This window comes from Falco cherrug, chromosome 11 (genome assembly GCF_023634085.1).
Source record: "Falco cherrug isolate bFalChe1 chromosome 11, bFalChe1.pri, whole genome shotgun sequence".
Classification (NCBI taxonomy): Eukaryota; Metazoa; Chordata; class Aves; order Falconiformes; family Falconidae; genus Falco; species Falco cherrug.
In genome coordinates, this window is record NC_073707.1 from 27734287 (window position 1) to 27755947 (window position 21661).

The 21661-nt window shown below is 41.5% G+C and overlaps 1 protein-coding gene across 2 annotated transcripts in view; it reads right to left on the reverse strand.

The window, feature by feature from the left end:
- FNDC3B (fibronectin type III domain containing 3B) overlaps positions 1 to 21661 on the reverse strand; it is a 209607-nt gene that overhangs the window by 91233 nt on the left and 96713 nt on the right. For both annotated transcript variants that reach the window (XM_055723542.1, XM_055723543.1), the window contains exons 4-6: positions 15684 to 15760; positions 7715 to 7958; positions 4965 to 5255 (exon numbers count right to left, since the gene is read on the reverse strand). In XM_055723542.1, the coding sequence (XP_055579517.1) occupies positions 4965 to 5255; positions 7715 to 7958; positions 15684 to 15760 (612 nt within the window). The remainder of the gene's footprint in view (positions 1 to 4964; positions 5256 to 7714; positions 7959 to 15683; positions 15761 to 21661) is intronic.

A 21661-nucleotide genomic window follows, 5' to 3' on the forward strand; every position in this document is an offset into this window, starting at 1 on the left:
AAAGTAACACCTTTGCGTTTTTAAGCTGGTTGTACCCATATGACAACAGCAATGGTACTACAGAAGTTTATGATTTATCTGTAGTCTACAACAACTTTTGGAACTATTAGACCATTCCATATTTTGGTCTCCCTTCTCCATTTGTAAAACATGCCACTGCCATGTCCATGCGAGAAACCAGCTGCTCAGAGAAGCGAGGTGGACACCAAGTCAGCATTCCTCAGCCTGGGCAGTGCAAAAGCAAGTCTGCTTTTCAAAAAAAAAAAAGTGTTAGACAAGTCCACAGACAACAGGTCGACAAGTGGGTACCCAACGGACTAGGCAGGAGTAAACCCTCTATTGTGCCCGGCAGGTCTGGATGCTGGAGGAGGCTGGAGGAGCAGGGACCAGTGTGCGTAGGATGGGGCCGGGCTCGCTGGCTGCACCCCAGCAGCATCTCCGCCAGCTGCTGAAACCAGACCGCTGGGCTAGATGGGCCCCCCTGCTCTGACCCAGGAGAGCCAAATATTCTCAAATCGCCACCAAAAAAAATTCTTTATGGAACGCTTACATAAAGGTGCATGCGACCCCCCTGGAGCTGCCTCCCTGCCCAGGCTCGGTCTGTTTATTCTGGCACCCAGTTCCCAGCACCCACCCAGCTCCTGGACAGGATGCACATAACAATCCATCTCCTGCTTTCTGCTTTTAGCCATTTGAAGTGTTTTAGTTTTGGCTATCTTGGGTTCTTCAAACTCCAATGAGGATTAAAAAAAAAAAAAAAAAAAAAGATTTTATCTCACTTGAAGGGGGAAAAAAAAAAAAGAGGTTTTATTAGCAAATAGGCAAAAGCATTGTAAGAATGCTCAAAACTGCCTATGTTCCCACAGTACTTGCAGTCACACACAAAACTTCTCAAACTACCAGATCCCTACATGACCAAGTGAACCACTGAGTGCATGAGAAGGAAGTGACTCAGACTGAAATTCATAAAGGACAGCATGAATGGGACAGGATTTCCGCTTACAGCTGTTTTTATATGGCAAGGCTCCTTTAGAAGAAAAAAAAAAAAAAAAATCAACCCACAACAAACCCCCCCTTGCTCCCTCCTCTCCCATTCAGTTTTTAAAACAGCTCTGCAGAAAAGCTACAGTATGGATTTTAAATCAGAAACCCTACATCATACCTCCAGGTCTTCTGCCTGTGTAAGACACCATCCATCCTACCACAACACACACTCAGAATAGCTGCTAACTTTTCAGACCAATCTAAGCCACCAGTTTCCTATTTTTTTTTTGCCTTGAAATGGCATTCTTCCAGCATCACTAGAAACCTTTATTTACAAGTGCCACTCCCAACATAAAGACACAATGCTGTCAATGGAAAAAGCCAGAGCAACTGCACTTATATCCCCAAGCTGAAGCTGTATTTTCTCTACCAGAAAGAGGTCCTGACCCATGTTACAGGGCCAGCCTGGGGTAAGGGTGCATAGCACCAATGTACTTTTAATGTACCATCACGCTGTACAGAGCGGCACAGTGGAGCACGTGCTGGACCCACAATTGAGGAGGTGACAGAACCAAAGGTACCCCAGAGTCATTTATTTTAGTACTACTGATGATGCTGTCACCCCTTTTCTTCTACCAGTGCTGAATCGGCTTTTGGGGGAAATCCCTGGTCCTTTTAATTCTGAAAGGAGGCAGTAAGTTATTGACACATAGCAGAATTTTCCTTGACCACTTACTCAAATGTCATGGGTGCAATACATGCAGTGACTGTATGTTTTGATGGAAAAGTATGTTGTTAACTGAAATATCTCATGTCCTGTGGTTTCCATCATACCTTTTCAGGGAAAAAAGTAGAGCTGTCCTTGCATTGTACACTGGGCATTTTCTTCAACATTATTCTTACGGTACTCTAATAACCTCAGTGCAGTAGTAGCAGAGGTTGCTCTGGGGTGCTCGGTAAGGAGCAACACACCTCCCACAGAAACCGCTATCAAGAAACAAGGAGCAGGACAAGCATTTACTGAAACACAGGGGTAGCAGATCCAAGAACCTATCTTCCACTTCCCCATCACAAACACCACGGTGCAGATCATACTCCTGTACCGATTAAACCAGACACTCAAACCGCCTTTCCAAGCGCCGGCTCAGGTGGCACGCACCCTGCGCAGGGCGAGACGCCGCCTGCCAGCAGCCAGCTCCTACCCACGCTCCCAGCGCTCTGCTTCCGAAAAGCCCAGTTGTTAAGGAAAGCGATGGCTGTGCCGTGCTGTAGTACCTGGGATGGACCCACGCTGTCTTCTGCGGCAGCTTGGGCTGTGCAAGTGTCTGCTCCAGCTGCGTACAGGGCTCCTGCAGCCCCGCTCCCTGGCAGGCAGCGCGGCTGCTTCGGGGACAGCAGCTTGCCAGGAGCTGGCTCGCCGGATGGCTCCAGCATCCAAACACCCGGAGTAAGTATGCTACTAGCTACCCTTGTGCAAACACACGCACACCACAACCAGATACGAAACGATCAATGCTATAAAACACAGCACCATCTCAATCAAGAACTTCACACAAACGAACCCATCAGGTCCAGTTCTCCTTCACCTTACTCTTCAGATTCACTCTAAATTTATACATTCCTACTTGCCTCTTAAGAGTTATTTGGCTAAGTGGTTTTCTAAATAAAGACTCTTATTCTCTACGTATTACACATATATATTTTATAGTTTTTCCAGGCTATTCTGCAATTTTGGAAGCAGCCACCCAGCACCACCAAGTTTTTAACTATTAGAAGGCTTGAACTAATGCACATGCACAAAACATGTAAGTTTAAACGCCTTCGCTGCTTGCTGCTTCTGACATTCTCTTCCTGGGTTACTTTAAACACAGTCATCTTAGCAGCATGAATCACAATTATCAACTGCTCCCAGACTGCTTTTAGTTCTCACCCCAACTACCCATATGGCCAGGTTAGTCAGGCATCAATCAATAAATCCCTAAATTCAAGAAGAAACAGAGAAGGTAAATATAAAGCAGCAAGTATTATTAGAAACTTAAAAATATCAAATAGGAACTTCTTTCAGGGTATAGTTCGGCGAGACACATTACAAAAACTCTTGTGATCACCTGTCCACATATACATATACATGCATATACACCTATAAAAATAACAATAGACAGATGTGAAAAAGCTCACATTTGGGTCCACAGCATTATAATTATTTTTTCTTTTATTATGAAATAATTTCTCCTATTCCTGCTCTGGCCACAGACTTTGCTGTAGAGCAGTCTGACAGTGGCTCCCGGGTCACCATCTCCAGGCTCCGATGCAGAACCTAAGTTTAAACCACCAGTGAGTTGGATTTATCAGTGTGGGACAACTGATGTTTCTTTGCATGGTGTCCTGTTATGGACTTTTCCACAGTCTGGGGAAAGACTCCATCATTTGCTGTTCCCAGTTTTAAGGTGCTTTCCAGTAGACAGACTGGACGTGCCGTAGCCCTGACTTCACTAATTTTCTTGGCATTTTAAGAGGGCTTACACTCTTCAGCTGAAGCACAGCAGACTACTCCAAAACAAAACAAAAAAACCAAAAAAAAAAAAAGGCAAACAAAGGTTGCAGGAAACGCTTAAACTAGATGGTTTTAAAATAAATCTAGATTATTTTCAAAGGGATCAACCAGGCTGACTTCGGTACCCACTGAAGCTATATTGTGCTGTTTAGCTGTTACGACTATTCCATGTCTTTCACGTAGGTGCTTCCAAACACCTCATGTATCCCAACATGGACTAGAGTAAAAAATAAAATAAACATTAAAAAATAATTTTAAAGGTGATATAAGCTGGTTGACAAGGAAGAATTAGGAAGTCTAATGCAGTGATTAATTTTCTTGGATTAAAGGATTCCCAAACACAGCTCTTTGCTAATTCTCAAGACGCCGAAGCAGGGCTACAAATCCTCATTCCTTACCATGCCAGTAGCATTTTTTACCCCTTCAGCTATCAATTAAGTTAATTTTTATGAGTATTTATTTCAATTATGTCTCAAGTAAAAGCAGACAGCCAAATAAATACACACAGTATACAGATAATGGAAAATCTATGCTGCATGTATAAATTCACACAAGAGATTCCAGAGTATGCTACATCATAAATACCCCAGACATGCCAGGTATAAGCTTGCTTACCACATAAAAGTATTTTTTAGCCAGCTGCAGTTGCAGCACTCAGCAAAGAGACAGGCAGAAAAGAGAAAGGCTGAAATGTATAATGGATTATCACAAGCTACTAAGCTAAATTTACGTAGAACTGGCTACATACAGAATGGCTTGGGATAAATAAGATTTGATTAGATGAATAACCTCATGTTTTATTGTAAACTTTCCTTTTTTTTTTAAATAGTAAGCCTCTGAAAGCATTGAAGAAAATTATTTCAAAAATAGCCAGGTTTATTTGATCACTAACTCCAATGGCTAAGATTAAGCAATTTCTTCTCAAATTTGTTGTTTCAACTAATCATACTTCCATTGAACTTTCACATAAAAAAACCTGGTTTTTCAGCAATCACCTCAAAGCTTTCTAATACTTTTACTACATTTACCTAGGAGATGCAAAGTAGCAGTATTTAGCGGTCACGTTTTGGTTATAGCTCAATTGTCTGTAAGGATTTCTGCGAAGTGCCAAGATGCCTGAATGAAAAGCAGAATAAAACCAAGAACTTGCCCATAAAATGCATTTCTGTTTCCAGTAGATAAAAAGAAAATGTTGCTGCATCTACCAGGGAGCAGTCATGAAAGATGGGGAGGCGACCGGTTCATCTTACAAAACAAATATAGTACAGCAAGCCCAACGTTTATATTTAAGTTCACACTGTATTAACACTGTCTTTATGTGTGGGTGGTAGTGTTTTTTGGCATAGTTACTACATCCATATACAGGCGGTCGTAAGCCGGAAAGGTGCAATAAAAAGGAATTAAAAATAAATAAAACTGTCTTTACCATGTGGGTCTTGTTCATTTGACTTCGGGCTGCTTCTTGCTCTGCGCTCCGGTTTCTTTACTGGTGGAGCCCCCCCGCCGCCGCCTCCGCTGCTTGCTCCATTGTGGCTCTTTGCATAACCATTATATACAGTTGTGCAGCTGCCTATATGGCTTTTGTAGATGGATGAAGGGGGACTATTCAGACGGTTTTGGCGATCAATCTGCCTGTCTTTGAGTTTTTTGTGCTGGGGTTTACTGTACTGATCTTCCCTGGTTATATAGCTGGACATCCCATACAGTGGTATGATTTCTGAAATGAAAGAATTCAGCCATGTTAACCGCCGTATTTTTTCAGAAAATCAAATTCCTGACTATCTCTAAATGAAATTACTGCAGATTCTCCTGGAGACATTTTACAAGAAGCCATTTTTTTTTTCTTAAGAAAGCTTTCCTGCAAGGTTGATGATTTTTTTGGTAGTAAGTGTGCTCCTTTGCTGATAGAATTCCATAACTCCTTGGATGAGTGTGAAAAACACAGCAATTAGGGCAATAGTTTTTTCTTTCCTTTTCAGTCTTGTGTTTTGGGGACACATTCAAGCAAAAATCCAGTGAAACTGATACTTGCGGAAAAGCCTCCCTAAGTTCACAGCAGTTTAGCAGTTTCTTCCCCAAGGCCTGACTGGACAGAATAATCTGGGATGCCCTGGTTCCAAGCTGCCATCACCGATTACATGCAATTTAATTTCCCAGTATAAATAGACTTCACAATCATGTCAACTGTGCCTGCCTAAGGAGAGAAGCGTAGCATGAAATGGAAGCTCTGGGTAAGTAAAACTGCCTAAAAAAAAAAAAGCTTGAGAAATATAAATATCAGAAGTACACTTCTGATAGACTTCATTAAATACAATCCCCACTTTTCCCCTCCAAGGATTACTCTCTCTAACCTAAGGGCAGGTCAGCTTGCAGGAATCTGAGTGTTTTCTGCTTTACTCTATAGTCCAGCCCTCCTTTTTGTGCTCTACTTTGAGTCTGAAGCTTGAACAAATTCATGCTCAGAACAACAGTTTTGCCTTTGCTAGCAAAATAAGTGATACTCTATATATTCTTATTTTTTCTACATCCATTCAGATGCTATTATACAAACTTCTGAGGCAAACAAGCATCCTATCCAGCTGTTTGAAGCCTTGTTTATAAGTTGAGACTGCCATGTATATTGTATTATAATTTTTCAAGTTGTTTCAACTAGCCAGATTTTCTTTCTTTGCTATGTCAGTGTGTCTTGGTTTTCATCTTTTCTTATCTAGCTACATAACCCTATTTGTATTCTCGCAGTAACTAGCTGCCTAAACACAACATTCTACAAATAAATGCAGTTTTTATTTAAAGTATAAGCCATTGTACAGCAAATGGGAGACAGTGGATTAATACTCTTCAGTACAATATTCACCACTTCAATTATTTCAGTGTTGCAGGTATAGGTCATTCAGTAAAGCAACCGAGGGTATTTATTTTTTTTTTTAATAAATTTATTTTTAAGTTAAATTGGCTTCTTGGTATCTCCAGGCTATGGAAATATTCAATGTCTACTTAACTTGCAGAGTGAACGTAGAGCCACTCACTACCGTGTTTGCATGCAAGACTTGGCCAAGTGACCTGACAAACTGCCCTGTTCCCTTTTCAAGGGAATAATCCCTTCCCTACAGTGGCTACACCCTCCTTCTGCTTTCCTGAGCTTCCCATTTCCCCAGCCCCCAGTATAATGAAGTATAATCAGCAGTAAGGGTCCATTCCTCACTAGAGAATGAAGTTTGTTGGTCAACAGAAACTTCAAGAGGTAGCATCAGTATATACCCTCCCTCCCTCTTCCTTCCTGCTCCAGCAGAACCTCGTATCTGGTGACATGGCTTCAAAAATATTCTTTAGAAAGGGTCTTAAAGTCCAGGTAGTTCAGCAGTAACATAAAACCATGAACCCTGAACTAATTTCTATGTTAAGCATCGAAAGGAGCTTTGCAGATTACTTTTTTGGTTAACGCCCTCTTTCAGATTACACAAAGACTTATCTCCAGGGTGGCAGAGACACAGCAGTGCATACATAGTTCAGACAGAAACGTGCCCCTTTCACTCCTTTTCTTGCAAGTATTTACTCACGGCCTGATTTGGGTTGCCATGCTACCCTTTGGTATCGGGCAATGCTTTTTTCAGTGACTTACTGCACAGTCTCAACCAGAATAACAAACAGAAAATGCCTGTTGTTTCTTGGAAAACCACGGCTGGGGGGGGGGGGGGGGGGGGGCAGAAAGCACAGTACTGCCAACAGGAAGCAGGACCCGGCTCTTCCCACTGGAAATGACTGCAGCAATTCCAGCCCTCCGTATCCATCCTCATTCCTGAGCCAGGATTGACATACTTTGTCTCTAGGTTTTCTGTACAATGCTGCATCATGACAGGAACAGCAACCGGAATGACTCATGTCCTTAGTTTGGAGCATGGGATGAGAGATTTTTCCCCCGCTTTATTTACAAATTAAGTTCAAATTGGCTTTGTTTCTGCAACCAAATGCTGCAATGTAGGACTGCCCTGTGCTGCTGCACTCCGGATGGCTGACACCCCCTGCTCTGGATGTTGAAAAAAAAAAAAAAAAAAAAAAAAAGATGCTCCACAAAGCCATTCTACAAGTTCTCCAACTCCTTTCTACTCTTGGTTTCACTAGCCCTTAAAAAGTGCTCAACACAGGTGTGAAACACCAGTATCTTCCCTCCCTGCTCACCTTGTTCTCCATATATTGTCGGGGGAAGATGATGCTGTGGGAAAAACTGCGGTGGCATGTCCCCAGGGCCAGTGACGGGAGGATAAAAAGCTGTATGAGAGTTGTGAATAAAATGAGGATGATGTGTCAGGTATGGAGGTAAGTGATGGGTTGGAGAGATGGCCGAAGGATAGCTAGGAGGGTAACACTCCGGAGACTGGGGGGTAACCACCACCCTCCGAACGCCGGTGTTGTCTTCTATCACCTGGAAGGGAAGGCAGGGAAACGAGCACGTTATGCAGAATCTGAACCAAACATATTTTTAAAACATTACTGTTTACAGTTTGTTCTCCCATTAGAAAATGGTTGGTTTATTCATAAACACATTTCTAAAATTAATATCAGCAGAAGTAATCATAGTGGTGATGTGGCTTTGCTTGGAGACTCAGAGTGCCACACTAATCACTAGGAAACTTACTGCTGCTAAATGATAACTATGTGGGTAAGAGACAAAATAAATAACCTGTATTTAGGGAGTACAACAATTGAAAAAGGAACACAAAGCACCAAAATAAGAGTACTCATTGGGACCAGCTTTACGTTCTGCCCATAAAATTTCCGCTACTGATTTTGACAGCACTCCGAGTACAGAGTGCGTAACACTCGGAAATTTGCTGGCACTGCTGCCACGGAGCAGCCGCGTGTGTGCACAGAGCCATGTACCCTGCAGGAACCCGCTCTGCTGACACACGTTTTCAGAAGAATTGCCCTGTTCACAACAGGTATCTGCTCAAGACAAACCATAGGGCAGAAGGTTGATTCTGCTGCAGAGCTTGTCTATACACCCGTGCAAATCAGCTCTGGAATATGCATAACTTGGCCCCTAATGCCACAGTCAAAGATGTAAAAACAGATGTAGGAAGGTGGAAATGTGCTTAGGCTGAAAAAAAGTTTTTCAGCTTATAATTTTTCCAGAACTATATTTCTGGAGAAGAGTCAACCGGCCAAATTTCAGTCCAGAATTAGGAGCCAAGCTTTTCTTGAAGCTTATTCAAAAAACTTCTGCTGTTTCTGGAACTTAAAAATACAAGTGCGTAAGAACAATTACTATCCCTTTGATTCTCCACACTGACGTGCATAAGGTAGAGAAGCATCAAGGAAGCATAATGTAGTTTTATACACAAATAGGTGATTAAAACCCTGTTCTTCTCTAAACTGACTGATGACACAGATGGAATGCTGTATGTGAGGGATGTACTGTATGAGATAATGAATGTGCATCCAGGGCACCTGCTGTGAGATGCTGCCACCCCCAGCTGACCACCACCACCTGGAGTTATCCACCCCCCACAGCACCACCAGCAGGACAGACCCTGCTAGGGACCCCCATGCCTCAGCGACTCTGGTCGCATCACCCCCCCTTAGCCCAAACCACAAAGAAAAATTTGTTTATGCTGATATACCCCAAAGTGAAGCTACAGCACGGGCACAGGGTTATTTCTGCTGACACCGCCGCAGAGGGCCAAGCCCAAGAGGCCGTGCCCACAGCTGTGCGCCATAATGCTCCAGCAAACACAAGTCCCTGCCCCAGGCATCAGCTGAGCGCGTTAAACAGGGTAAAATTTAACTAGTATTAGCTGGCCCAGTTCCTTCTTTGGGCCACGTGTTTCCTTGGGTTGTATGAATTTATACCTGTTAGCTACAGGCTGCGACCGCGGGCCTGGACAATTTCTGTGGACTGGCTGGCCTCCTACAGAAATCAATTTTCTACACTACGTTAAATCATTCACTTGTAATTGGGATTTTACATTAAAAAAAAGTGTTGCTTGCGACGTTGAATAACCAGAATAGGAATTTAGTTTAACATACTTGACCCTAACCTCTAAATTTAGAACTTCAGCTAGCAATTTGGCACCTGCTGGCTTTAAGTTTTGAAGGCTTTACAGAGTCCTCAAAAATGGCTGAACCTCAGAGACATAGACTATCACATCATTGTAGCTGCTGCGTTTCCAGGCCTCTCATCTTTGCTACTGGTTCCACTCAACCTCCACAGCATTTCTTATCCTGGTGTCAGGTCCAAAACCTGCCCTCCGGAAGCTGGAGAAGAGGAAAATCCTTTTCCATTTAGCATGCATTTGAAAAACAGCAATACTTATTTAGCACTGTGCACAAAAATGCTGGACTCAACTCTCAGACTTGGATCAAATTGAGATAGCAAGTTTCTGCATCCTGATCTGAAAAGTTTCCATCACGGCTTTAACTAGTCCAAGCCTCAAAGACAACATCAGTCTTTCAGGTGGGTACAAGCTCTTATCTGTGCACATCTAGACCTGACAACACATGTATTTTGTGCTCTAGTGAAAGATGAGTATGTTAAGGAACAGATTTAGACAGAGAGCTTGTACCCTGCAGCAGCCCATAATGTAAACCATATTTAAAATTACTAGGATTCCTCTTCCTGAACTATCTTCTACAGAGCAGGGAAGAAAGCTCAAAATCCTGTCAAAGACCTTTTTGATGAAATTATCCTGCTAGACAAAACTATAAAATATCAGCAGTAGTGAGAGAAAAGCCAGAGATGAGTGGGATAGAATAGAATATTTCAGCTGGAAGGGACCTACAATGATCATCTAGTCCAACTCAGAGGATGAGCCAGCCTTCCAAAGGACTTTCATCAAAAAGCTAAGAGACTAATATCTTTTATTTGTTTCCTCCCAGGCCACAAATGCTGACAGCATTCTTGTTACTTCATGTGCCCACGTTCCAAATGAATGCAGAAACAGAGAGGACATGGTAAAAAATACTGTATCTCCCTATCCTACAAGACATTTTCTCCCCAAACTAGGAATTTTATATGTATGTATGTCTGTGTGTGTGTGTATGTAAATTCCTGAAGCTGCACATACAATCTTTAAATGTACTACCCTGACACTAACAGATAAAAAAAAAAAGATAATCCAATGCATTATGTATTATATGCATTAGATAGCTAAAAAAACAGCACAGGTTAAGACATCAGGCATCTCTGGATTTGTAAAATTTGCAGTGGGTAGACTGTAGTAGCGTCATTCTGGGAGATGACACTCTCATCAAAGACAGAGCTGATTAGTTTTGATCCATTAACATAGATAACACAACTAAGCAGAGAGGTTAAACTTTGCTAATTGAAGAAGAAACCTGCAATTCTTTCTATCTGCTTAAAACTGTTTGTCATGAAGATCATAAATCCATCAGGAAACACACTGTCTGCTAAACTGTCTCCAGTGCCCAGCAGCAATGAAACCCTAATCCCTGTTGAGGTCTCTAGATGCAATTAGAACATCAGAACTAATTGCTACTACTAATTTTAGCAGTTTATATTTACAGAAAACAAATATCTCTGGTCATTTGGCACCTAGAGCTAAACTTTCATTATTCTGTGTTTTTCAAACTGTTACTAGGTAAACTGTCTTTTGCTGTTATTTTTTGTGCTTGCTGGTGTAATTGGCACGCCACCTCAATAACAATATTATTATAGCATAGTTCTGTGTGGTTTTTTCCCATATTTTAGGGAGCTTAATTGCCAAGTGAGGTAGGTAGATGATCCTTCAGAAGGATCAGGATGAACATTACTCATACACAATAAAACTGCCTCCCCCATCAGTTGCCACATTTTGAGAATACCATTTTAAATGTTAGTTGTTTCACATTAGAGGTATCACTGTAGCAATGAAAATTCAGTCTAACTAGAGATAATGCACATATTCAAAGTACTTCAGTACTCCACATTGTCTCATATTACTCCACTGAAATGTAATACTACACCCCCACGAAAGAGGCATGGTGATTTTGCACAGGTAAATTGTATCTGTATTTTGAGAGTTCCAGTTAAAGGAATATGATCACTCTCACGCTGTAACACACACACATTTACTGAACGGGTATAATATGGCAATATGCAAATAATTTCCATTTGCTTTCAAAAAAAATTCTGATTTCACTTAAGCTTAGCATGCTAGATCCAGCAAGGACATCTGGAGCATGGCCACTGGGTGGACCACAACCAATACTTCAGGAATTTCATAAACTAATTTGAAACTTCATTCATAAATCAATCTGTACCAGAAAACAGTACAGAGTGAGCTCATCCACAAGGAACTTGGATGTCAACATTTTATTTATTCACTTCATTTCTTAAGGATGCCAGTCCAAGTTCATGCCAGCCCTGGCAAGTTTGCATCACTATCTTTGCCATCCATCACGTACAAACACCGGTATTAAATCTGTACCTCGAAACTGGAAAACAAACAGATGAACATCTGTAATGCTGGCAAGAACGTTAGGGTATTTTAGATCTAGAACGATACAGATCTTCAGGACCAACGCTCATGAACTTAAAAGGATCATCACTTTATCGCTTGCTCCGCATACGAGATCTGCACAACCTTCCTTGTGTTCAGAGCGTTAGGGAGGATCATCCTGTTAAAGGGTGGATGACTTAACTGACTGCAGTCTACAAAACACACAGGGGACCTCTCCGAGCAGTATGCCACACAAAACCGAAGAGTTTGTGGTTAAAAGCTTAGCCAGCCAAACATGGTTTTGGAAGAGAACATCTCTCTTAGGGTAGAGGATGTACCCGAGACCAAAATCCTGGTTCCTGAGGATATGATGGATTTTCTACCACTTCACATGTCATTGGAAGACCTTCCCCTTTCTCGAAGTTACACTTTAGTTCTGTTATAATGCTACGTGTTTCATGGAGGAATACCGAACTGCAGGACATGCACAGTTCAGGCTGTATGACCTCAACGTTACCTCCCGACAAAAGGAGTCTTATCAGCACTATGCATGCTTCGTGCTCCAAATAGTAAATTGGTCCTTTAGCCTTAAAATATCTGTGGCAGAGACCACATATTAACAACTCTGTAAATAAAATTCAAAAGCGGAATTTCATGCCAAATTTTCACGTCCAACTACATGAGTAATTCCTCAAACTCCAGTGGAATTGCTCCAGATTTATTTCAGAGAGAGCAGTCCTCAGGCAATAGCACTAGCCCTAAGCAAACAAGTTCATGACCGTGCTTTTTTGTATTTCCATTTTTCTAGTTCTCCTCATTAGAACACCCCAAATCCTCCTTCCCTCCTCCCAAACATAACACACTGTGAAGAGCAGAAAAAACCACCCATGAGAATGTCCCCAAAATTAATAGCTTAGCATCCAAATCATGATCTTTGATCTTTAGATTACGCTGACACCAGGGAGGTCAGGTGCTCGAGGAGCCAGGAGAAGGCACTGGGCCACAGACCCTGATGGCAAGAAGCCTCCAGCAGGCATCCTAGCGGAGGGTGGGCTCCCACCCTGCCCCGCAGGACTCCTGTGGCACCGAGGCGCCTCCGCCTGCAGCTTGGAACTGGAACGGGCATAACAGCTTGTGCCCGGCTCCTGGCAAGTCATGGGAGCTGCTCCTTCAACCTTCAACAGCTGCAGCCAAAACTGTTGATGTAACACACATTTAAATACAGATTTTCTACCACACCACCTTCCACAACTCACTTTTACAGTAGCAATATTGTCCACCGAGAGCACAGCAAAGAACTTTTTCTCTCTTTTATATTTTACTAACCCTAGGCCAACAAAGAATTGCAGAGACCTGAACTCTGATCTGATAGTTCCTATCTGCCAGAGGTGCACAGAGGTTTGTTTGCTGAAAAGGAAACGCAAACCAAATGGCTGCATTGAACTGGTCTTTGAAAGCAAAACCATAGCATGAAATAGCTGAACTGGTGGTGTGTATTTGTCTTCTATTATTTTCCTGGATTTTCTCCCACCCTGGCTAAGCCTCACCATTGGGAAACATCTCCTTAATATCAACAAACCCAGCTTCTAGTCACGGCTACTAACATGGTCCTTCAAGTCTAGAAACACAGTCTATTTCCCTGCTGCTTCCAGTGGGGCTGGTCTGGCAGGGCACACAGCCTCCTGCCAATTGTTTGCTGATCATTTTCACAATACTGAAGAGGTCACGAAGCATCATTTTAATCCGAGGTTGCAATCACAAGATCACCAATGTAACATTTCAGGCTAATACTCACAGTTCCCACAGGCTTGGCATAACAAAATGGAAAAAAAGATTTCATGTCTTTTTTTAATAGGCACCATTACTTCTCCACAGAGGTATCTGCTTTCTGCCTGACTCTTAGATGTGCACTTTAGGGACAAATCAAACCAAAAATCAAACTTATTTTGATTCCTATCTCAGAGCGCATTCATTTGCTTTATAGCCTTTCCCTTGCCATTCTAAATTTAAAGCCGTGTTCTCATTACTTATCATAAACTAGAGTTTTGAACTGTGAGGCAACAAACGCAAGAGCAAATGAGGCAGGGACACTTACTACAGTATGAACTAATTCGATCACCACACACTTTCAGCTACTACTATTCAACACGAAGCAGTCTGAAAAGCAAGAGGCTCTCTTGCCACACAGCAGAACACACATTCTGCTGCCGAAAAGCACGGAACACAGAGTTTTACCCTAAAACTTTACAACATATTTCCAGCTCCTTGGAAAAATTTCTTCAGAAGAGGGTTTTTGGTTAGGGTGTTTCTGGTTAAGAAATGACTTAAAGGCTTTTTTTAGTGGAATTATTCTGTTGCCCCACAAAAAGCATTAAAAAGGAACAGAGTTCAGAGAGAGATACAACTGGAAGACTTTTATCACTCTGGTTTGGAAAGAGTTTCAATTATACCCAACCGTTTATCTCAGCACAGGGGCTGAAAGGTACAAACATTTTAATAATTACAATGTGTTAAAGTAATTTCAAAGGAAGAGTAAATCTTAAAAAAATAAAATCCTTGCATGATATGGGTCAGTTCATTGAATTAGGTCAGCCCACAAGGAGTATTAAAACAGCACTGCAAGTGCTGTCTCAAAGCGTACCCCAGCCACCCACCTCGGGACGCTTGAGAAGCGGGAGGAAGCTGGACCACCCTGCCGTCCTGCCCTCTCTCCTAGGCTGGCTAACAAAGTCCCCTGCACTTAAAGCATGTTCTCATTCTGTTCAGAAGTTAAAATACCACAGAGCAATTGCAGTATTTTGTGGGATTTAAGTATGACGCCATCCACAATTTTTCAGAATGACACAAGCTCACATGTTTCCTGGGGAGGGGAAGGAATTCCAGGACATCAACTATTTTCTGCTTAATAAGATGCCAGGATGTATGTACCAGAAGTTCCTATGCTCTTCATCAAGGATATTTCAAGTATTTTGTATACTTTTAATGAAGCTTTCAATCCAGTCCAGGTCTCAATGAAAGCGGTTTGTTTTTTTTTTTTTATTTAAATTACTTATTGCATTTTTCACAGCTATTCTGCCTTACACCAACCTTTTTTTTCTTCCTGACTTCAGAAAGGGTTTAAGCTTTGCAGAAGACAGCAGGAACACAAACAATCTGGTAATCTATAGTGGTTATTTACACAGTAGAGCAGTAGGTGTTCAAGAGTCTCAAAACCTAATGCAACAGCTTTGTGAAAAGCGTTTTCCATTTTTTCCATGGATAGGTAATTAAATCCCATCTATTCTTCAAAACAAAACACCACCACCACCCCCAGCTCTTGATACGCTGCAGTATTTCTGCTGGGAAGATACAACAGCGTATTTTATAGCTACAGTGGTGTCTCCTCTCACTTCCAACTCCTACCCCTTCCGACTATCACACTAGAATTAAGGCACCCCCTACCATCGCGGACTTCTTTCCCTCTCACAAAGGGTAAGAAGTTGCACATGTAGGCTCAATCTGTATGCATAGCTTTTGTTAGCGTTAAAAATAAAACAAAACTGGTTGCGCAAACGTGTGTATGCTGTCAGTAAAGAGGAGCAGTATGAAAACGTGTATTACCATTTCCGTTAGTATTTCTAGACTAGAAGTCGTACTTCAACCAAGTACACTTCTCCATATGGATCAATACTATTGCTTCTATACACTATGTAATTCTTCAAGATGCATACCTGTGAGATATAACCAGGAGGCACATGAATAGGGGGGATGGATCCATTGGGTGACATCATGGGAACCTCTGCTGGTCCTAACAGAGAGAAAGAAAGAAGATATCAGCTTTTTCAGTTTTTTAAAAAATGGTGCAATTGCTCAGAAAAGGCTAAAAATAGCTTTATTTTTTAAGTCTCCAACAGCAAAATGAGCAGCTCCACTAATTTCTGGTATATGGAAAATGCCTTGTGCCATCATTCTGAGAATAAGATCACTGTTCAACGACTTTACCATATATTCCATTGAAAAAATATTTTCATCATAAAACAGCTAAAATATAGACTTTATATTACCCACTGATCAACTTATACAGCATTAAGCAGTAACACAATATGTCCTTTAGCAGCCCACAATTCCTATATTGAAATCTGGTTAAGTTATTCTTGTCGAAGGCATGGAAGCAGAGAACAAAGCAGAAACTGTGCAGCCTGGAATTAGGCTGCTCCCAAGGAAAGCGTCCAATTGTAGCAAAAAAAAATTCACATATGTGAAAAACTATCTATCTATTTAAGAATGCACAAAGACCAAATTCATTATCTCAGCTATTCAGACTAACCTTGGAATGTGGTTATACAAGCAAGTAGCTTATGGTTTCCACTCCGAAATCCAGCCCTGAACATGCAAGTTCCATTTTGAGGCACTGAGTACAAGGATAACAAAGCCAGTGCCATAACCATCCAGCTTTTACAAACACAGCCTCACAGCTCAACGAAAGAGTCCAGATGAAATGCAAGTAGTTCGCTTGATTGCTCATTGACTCAGCCATTAACTGGGAACATCACACAGAGCAGTCGGTAAAATGAACCCCCCAAATGTCAGACAGATGTTTGCATGTTTGCAGTGAGAGTTTATACTACTTAATTTCATTGCTTCCTTAATACACATTAAAATGTTTACACTAACCTGGTAGTTAGCCCAAAACCAGTCAGGGCCAAACTCTTGAGAAGAGCTCAGAGAGAACTTGTTGTTGCAAACTGAATTTTAGCTTTGGCTAACAATACAGGAGATAACTTCATAACCTCCTCTGATGGAGAAGCCATCAAACGCCACCAAACTGTATCACATTCTAGGTAAGGAAGCTAAACACTAGAACAGATGAAGGACTTCAGGCACAGATGGGATGTAATGGCCCTCAGGAGCGATTTCTCCCTAAGTTTAGGCAAATCTAACAAAATCCTGAACAACCTAGCAAGCCACAGTCTAATAAAAGCAAAAGCAGTCCACATTAAATTATCAGAAAGATATTCCCTATCCATCTACGTTTTTATACTCCTCAGGCTGCTTATTGTACAATAAGCAGGATTTCCCAACCTCTCAAAACCCAAGTTACACACAGGAATCCATCCCAGTTATTTATATCTCCTCTGATCACGGCTCATTTTCTCTAACCTGTTATTTATAATCTAATCAGCACATATGGTTTTTACCAGTCACGTCTAGATCTGAAATAGGATAATTTATCATCAAGTACATTAAGCACATGGAAACTCCAAGGTTTAAACTAAAAGAAGTCATTTTCGGCATGTGGTTCTGCTGCTCTTCAAACTTGCCTATACTTAGCTATGTAGGGAACTTGACCTATACTACAACCCCAACAAGAAAAGAAAAAAGTCATTATTACTACTTCTTATTATTCAGCCCATGAGTCCCCTGCCACCTTACTCTATAGTCAACAATCCTTGTGTGAAAGGGAAAAATAAAATATCAGCATGAGCAGTAAGCGATTACTGGGGGGAGCTGTCATCTAAATGGTTCTATTCAAACCCATCAAAAATATGAAGTGACAGTTCGTTCGGAAGGAACTTCACAGAAATATTGAGTAAATGTGTTTTCCCTATCAAAATATCTGCAAATTTCTTTTGAGGAATACGGGTTTTTTTATTTCTCTCAGAAACTACTTTGGTCTATATACGCTGCCAAGTTTCACTCCACAGTAAGTTGGACATGTATCTATACGTAGCAGCCAATACTGGTAAACACAATGACACTGTTTTGGGGGATTCGGTCCACACCGGATTATCAAGTGCTGTTTGGTTCTTCAGAATGAAACATGCCTGAGATTAGGTAAAATTAATATTCACATTGTTATGCAACTCGTGCCTTGTCAGTGATTTCTCAAACCTGAAAAACTGCAAGAAAAAAGTCATTATAAAATCAAAAATCCCCAGTTCACCATTCAAGTATACAACAGCGTAAGCGTTGCATGTAAACGTTGCTTAATAAAGCTTTAATGCTTAATTTGTTTCAGTCCCCCACCAAAATGCTATCTACTTACAGTTGTATTGGCCCGAGCCAGTCCTTCCCATAAGACTGGTACTCTGATTTGGAAATAAATTAAAAAATTAAACAGTTTTGGAGTTTCTGTGTATGGACCAGATAGTCATTATACAACAAGGGAGAAACACTTTGCTCGCATGCCTCACATCTGTCCTTCCAAACCTTGTGCCAATTGCTCATATGGAGTAGCGATCTACTTGCAGGAAGAAATCGAACTCCCACACTGATACTGTTGACTGTAACACTTCCATTCCCATAAAAAAAAAATAAATAATATTGTGTTTTATCATCAAAACGTGCACCATGCAAGATGATTCTTGACTTTGCGTATGACCCACAAACTGTTAAAGTCATTTGGATAACAGGTTTTAAAAGAATGACAGCCTAATGATTTGCAGTTAGATTTTGTTTCCAGTGCTTTGATTTCAAGGCTAGCCAAATGACTTTAGCATACATTATTTCATCTCTGTCATCAACGATATCAAAACAACTTCAAGCTCCAGCAACTGAAATACAGGCCCCATCTCTACAGCACGATGAGCCCCAGGAATTATTAAAGACTTGTTATTGCAAGGAAACCATTCCCCAATTAAAAACAATGGTATGGTTTTGTTTTAGTGGGGGTGGGGTTTGCGGCATGGTGAGGGTTTTTTGTTAAGTATTTTTTAACTGTTAAAAAGCAGACAATTAGTGAAGGATGCTCCTCAGTCGCTTTGTATCCACAGGATGGATACAAGTAATATGTCCTCTAGGGAATTAGAACTTTGCAAGTTTTAATTGAAGCTCATCTTTCCATGCTAAATTTAATAGAACTGAGAAAAAATCCTATATCCCATTTCTATTTCCATCCACTCTAACACGGATGCTATACACTGAAACGAGCTCATTTTAACACTTTTCGAACCTGTTGACAAACTGAGGCTGTCTCCCAAGTTCATAATGAAACCGAGCCAGAGGAGCTTTGGCCATCTCTGCTGACAAAGCAAGAGGCCAAATCCCACCCCGAGCTCCTTGGCTGTAACCAGAGCACATCCATCGGCTGCTGGGGACACCCCAAAGCACCGGGGCTGGCTCCGTGCAACACGCCGGGGCAAGGGGATTATTCCCCTTCCTCTGACACAGGGGGAGAAGCAGAGGAGCCACCAGGCTGAAGGCACCGAATGAAGTCCAGCCAGCCAGGCAGGTGACAGACCACACTTGTCCCTAGCTGCAAGAGCACAAAGCTTTCATATTTCTAACATGTGAACAATTAAGAAACAGTAAAAGAAGCAACTCAGCCTCATACTGCGGCAGAGCTAATTAACAGCTTGACAGCCCAGGAAGAGCCTGTCCTCTTCCAAGCCACATGCTCCCTCTTTTGTGCTGCCCTGTTACTCCTCCCATGGCATGGAAACTAATTATTTTGACCGTTTTAGATGACCAAAGGGGTTTTTATAAATCTCTTGCCTTTTTAAAAAAACACCTGCACATGCAGTCTAACAAAAGTGACAACAATTAATCTATTCCTTCTCTTATCACGGTTTATTGTGTGAAGTAGCAGATCAAAGCAACTCTCCCTTCCGTCTCCGTCTCCCACTTCCCCTGCCAAGAGGATGCTTCTGTCACCAAGAGATTGTCAGTTCTCTTGGCCGTTTTTATTCCTTCAGGAATAATGTAACAATCTACTAGAGAGACTTCAGTCCCAAGGTTTTCAAGGCTAATTATAGCCTTGGTTGCAATCCATGGCACTTTCAAAATTCTTATTTAAAGCCGGTTTTGGAGTAAGTATGGTTTTTTTCTTGTTCCTGAGTGACCTTTTACACATGCATTAAAGATCGCTTTAGCTTAATTAGGTTTTCTTCCTTAAATTATAGAAACCAAAATCTAGTGTTTCAGTTCCTCCAGCTGTAGCAATGCACCTTTCCTATTTCCTTCTTCCTGCATCGCATTTTAAGTCAAACAAGCAGTTTCACTACACTATTTTCCTCTCCTCAGTGCTTACAGAACATGGCTTTTCTCTCTTTATGACTAAATTATGTCCACCGTAGAATATTTTTCAGACCCAGCTCCAGCACACGGGCACAAGTTTTACCCCGTGTTTCTACTGACCGTTTTGCACAGCTACTTGCTAAGCGCGAACCCTACCAGGCTTCGTTACGAAGTTCCCATTCTGCGATCAGTTACAGAAAACTCTGCAGTTCAAGAATTTCTCAGCCCTGTTTCTAGTAAACACGTACTGACTTACCGTTTCACACCGCAGTACCTGCGTTAGCACAAAACAACATGAAATGTAGTGATTTGGGTACTTTTACTTTGGAATTTAAGAATCCTGTACATTTTAATAACAAGAACCTACTGTATTAGCAAAGTAGAAAATGAAATCCAGCCAGGTAAATGCACTGTATTTTATAAAGCTTAACAGTTTTAAGTAATCCATGAAAAAATATTATGCTTCCCTCTGATTCAGAACAAAACTGGTATCACATCTTTCACACAGGGTGCTTCTCAGGAAGCGAAACTATGGAGCAAGAGGTGTGACCAAACGAAAGATAATTAAAGGGCAAATTGGCCTGCCTTGCTAAAACAAATGACCCAGGTCCAGCTGACCTTGGCCAGGACCCAAGGGTTTGCATTTTCACATGGATGAGCAGCTGTTCCGGAGCAATTTCCTCAATGAAAACAGCACAAACAGGCTCCCCGTTGCTGTCAGGCACACGTGTCTTCTCCCTCCACTTGGTTGTTCTCAAAGCACCTTATGGACCAAACCAGGTGATGACAAGGAAAACACAAACAAACAAACAAGGCACCCTGGATCCTTCCATTCATCTTCTTTCCTTCACAGCAGAGAGAAGTTTTTTTCCTAGCCTTTCAGCCACAGCCTAAACCTGCTTGTTCGCACAAGCTAACACGAGTGTGTCAGACCACTTCATACAAACCTTTAAAGCGGGATATGAAGAGCTTTCACACACAAACATGACCACGGTTTTGAGATGCAATCTCTCCTAGAAAAGAGCTCATTCAGATGTTAACTCTGCTCTCCTACGGTAAAAGGCAGAGAAAGAGTCAACTCCCAGGTGTCTACTTAAGTCACTAGGACACAGGGTGTTAAATTTGCTGCTGATCAAGATTTGAATACTTTGTCCTTGGATGAGTATACATTTGTAGATTAAAGCAACTCCACACCAGGAAGAAAAGAAGGAGTAACTTTTACAGTATTAAGTACTTGAGGGGGTAAAACGATAGCTTTGAAAAATACCTTTGGAGAGGTCTGAAATGTCAAAAAAAAATCCCACCTAATGCTGCACTCAACCTGCCACAGGTGGGGTTGTGAAAGGTGAAAAAAATAACATGATCAATACAGCTTATCAAGGCATAGGTTAATGAAAGCATCCAGCACTCGGCCATCCCCATGGCACCAGCTCATGCCTGAAGGCAGCAGCACATAGAGCACTTTATACTGCTTATCCATACATACCTGTCAGTATTTTTAAGGCAACCTTACCTGCACATAAGGATGTGAATAAAAGGATGCCTACCACGTGTCCATTCACATTGTCTGGCACCTCAACTGTTTATTTTCTATTCAGATCACAATTTACTAGTAGGAAGTAATTCCTTCACCTTATAAAGAGTACTACAAAAACATTACCAAAACCCTCAACTTTAATAGAACTTGCTCCAT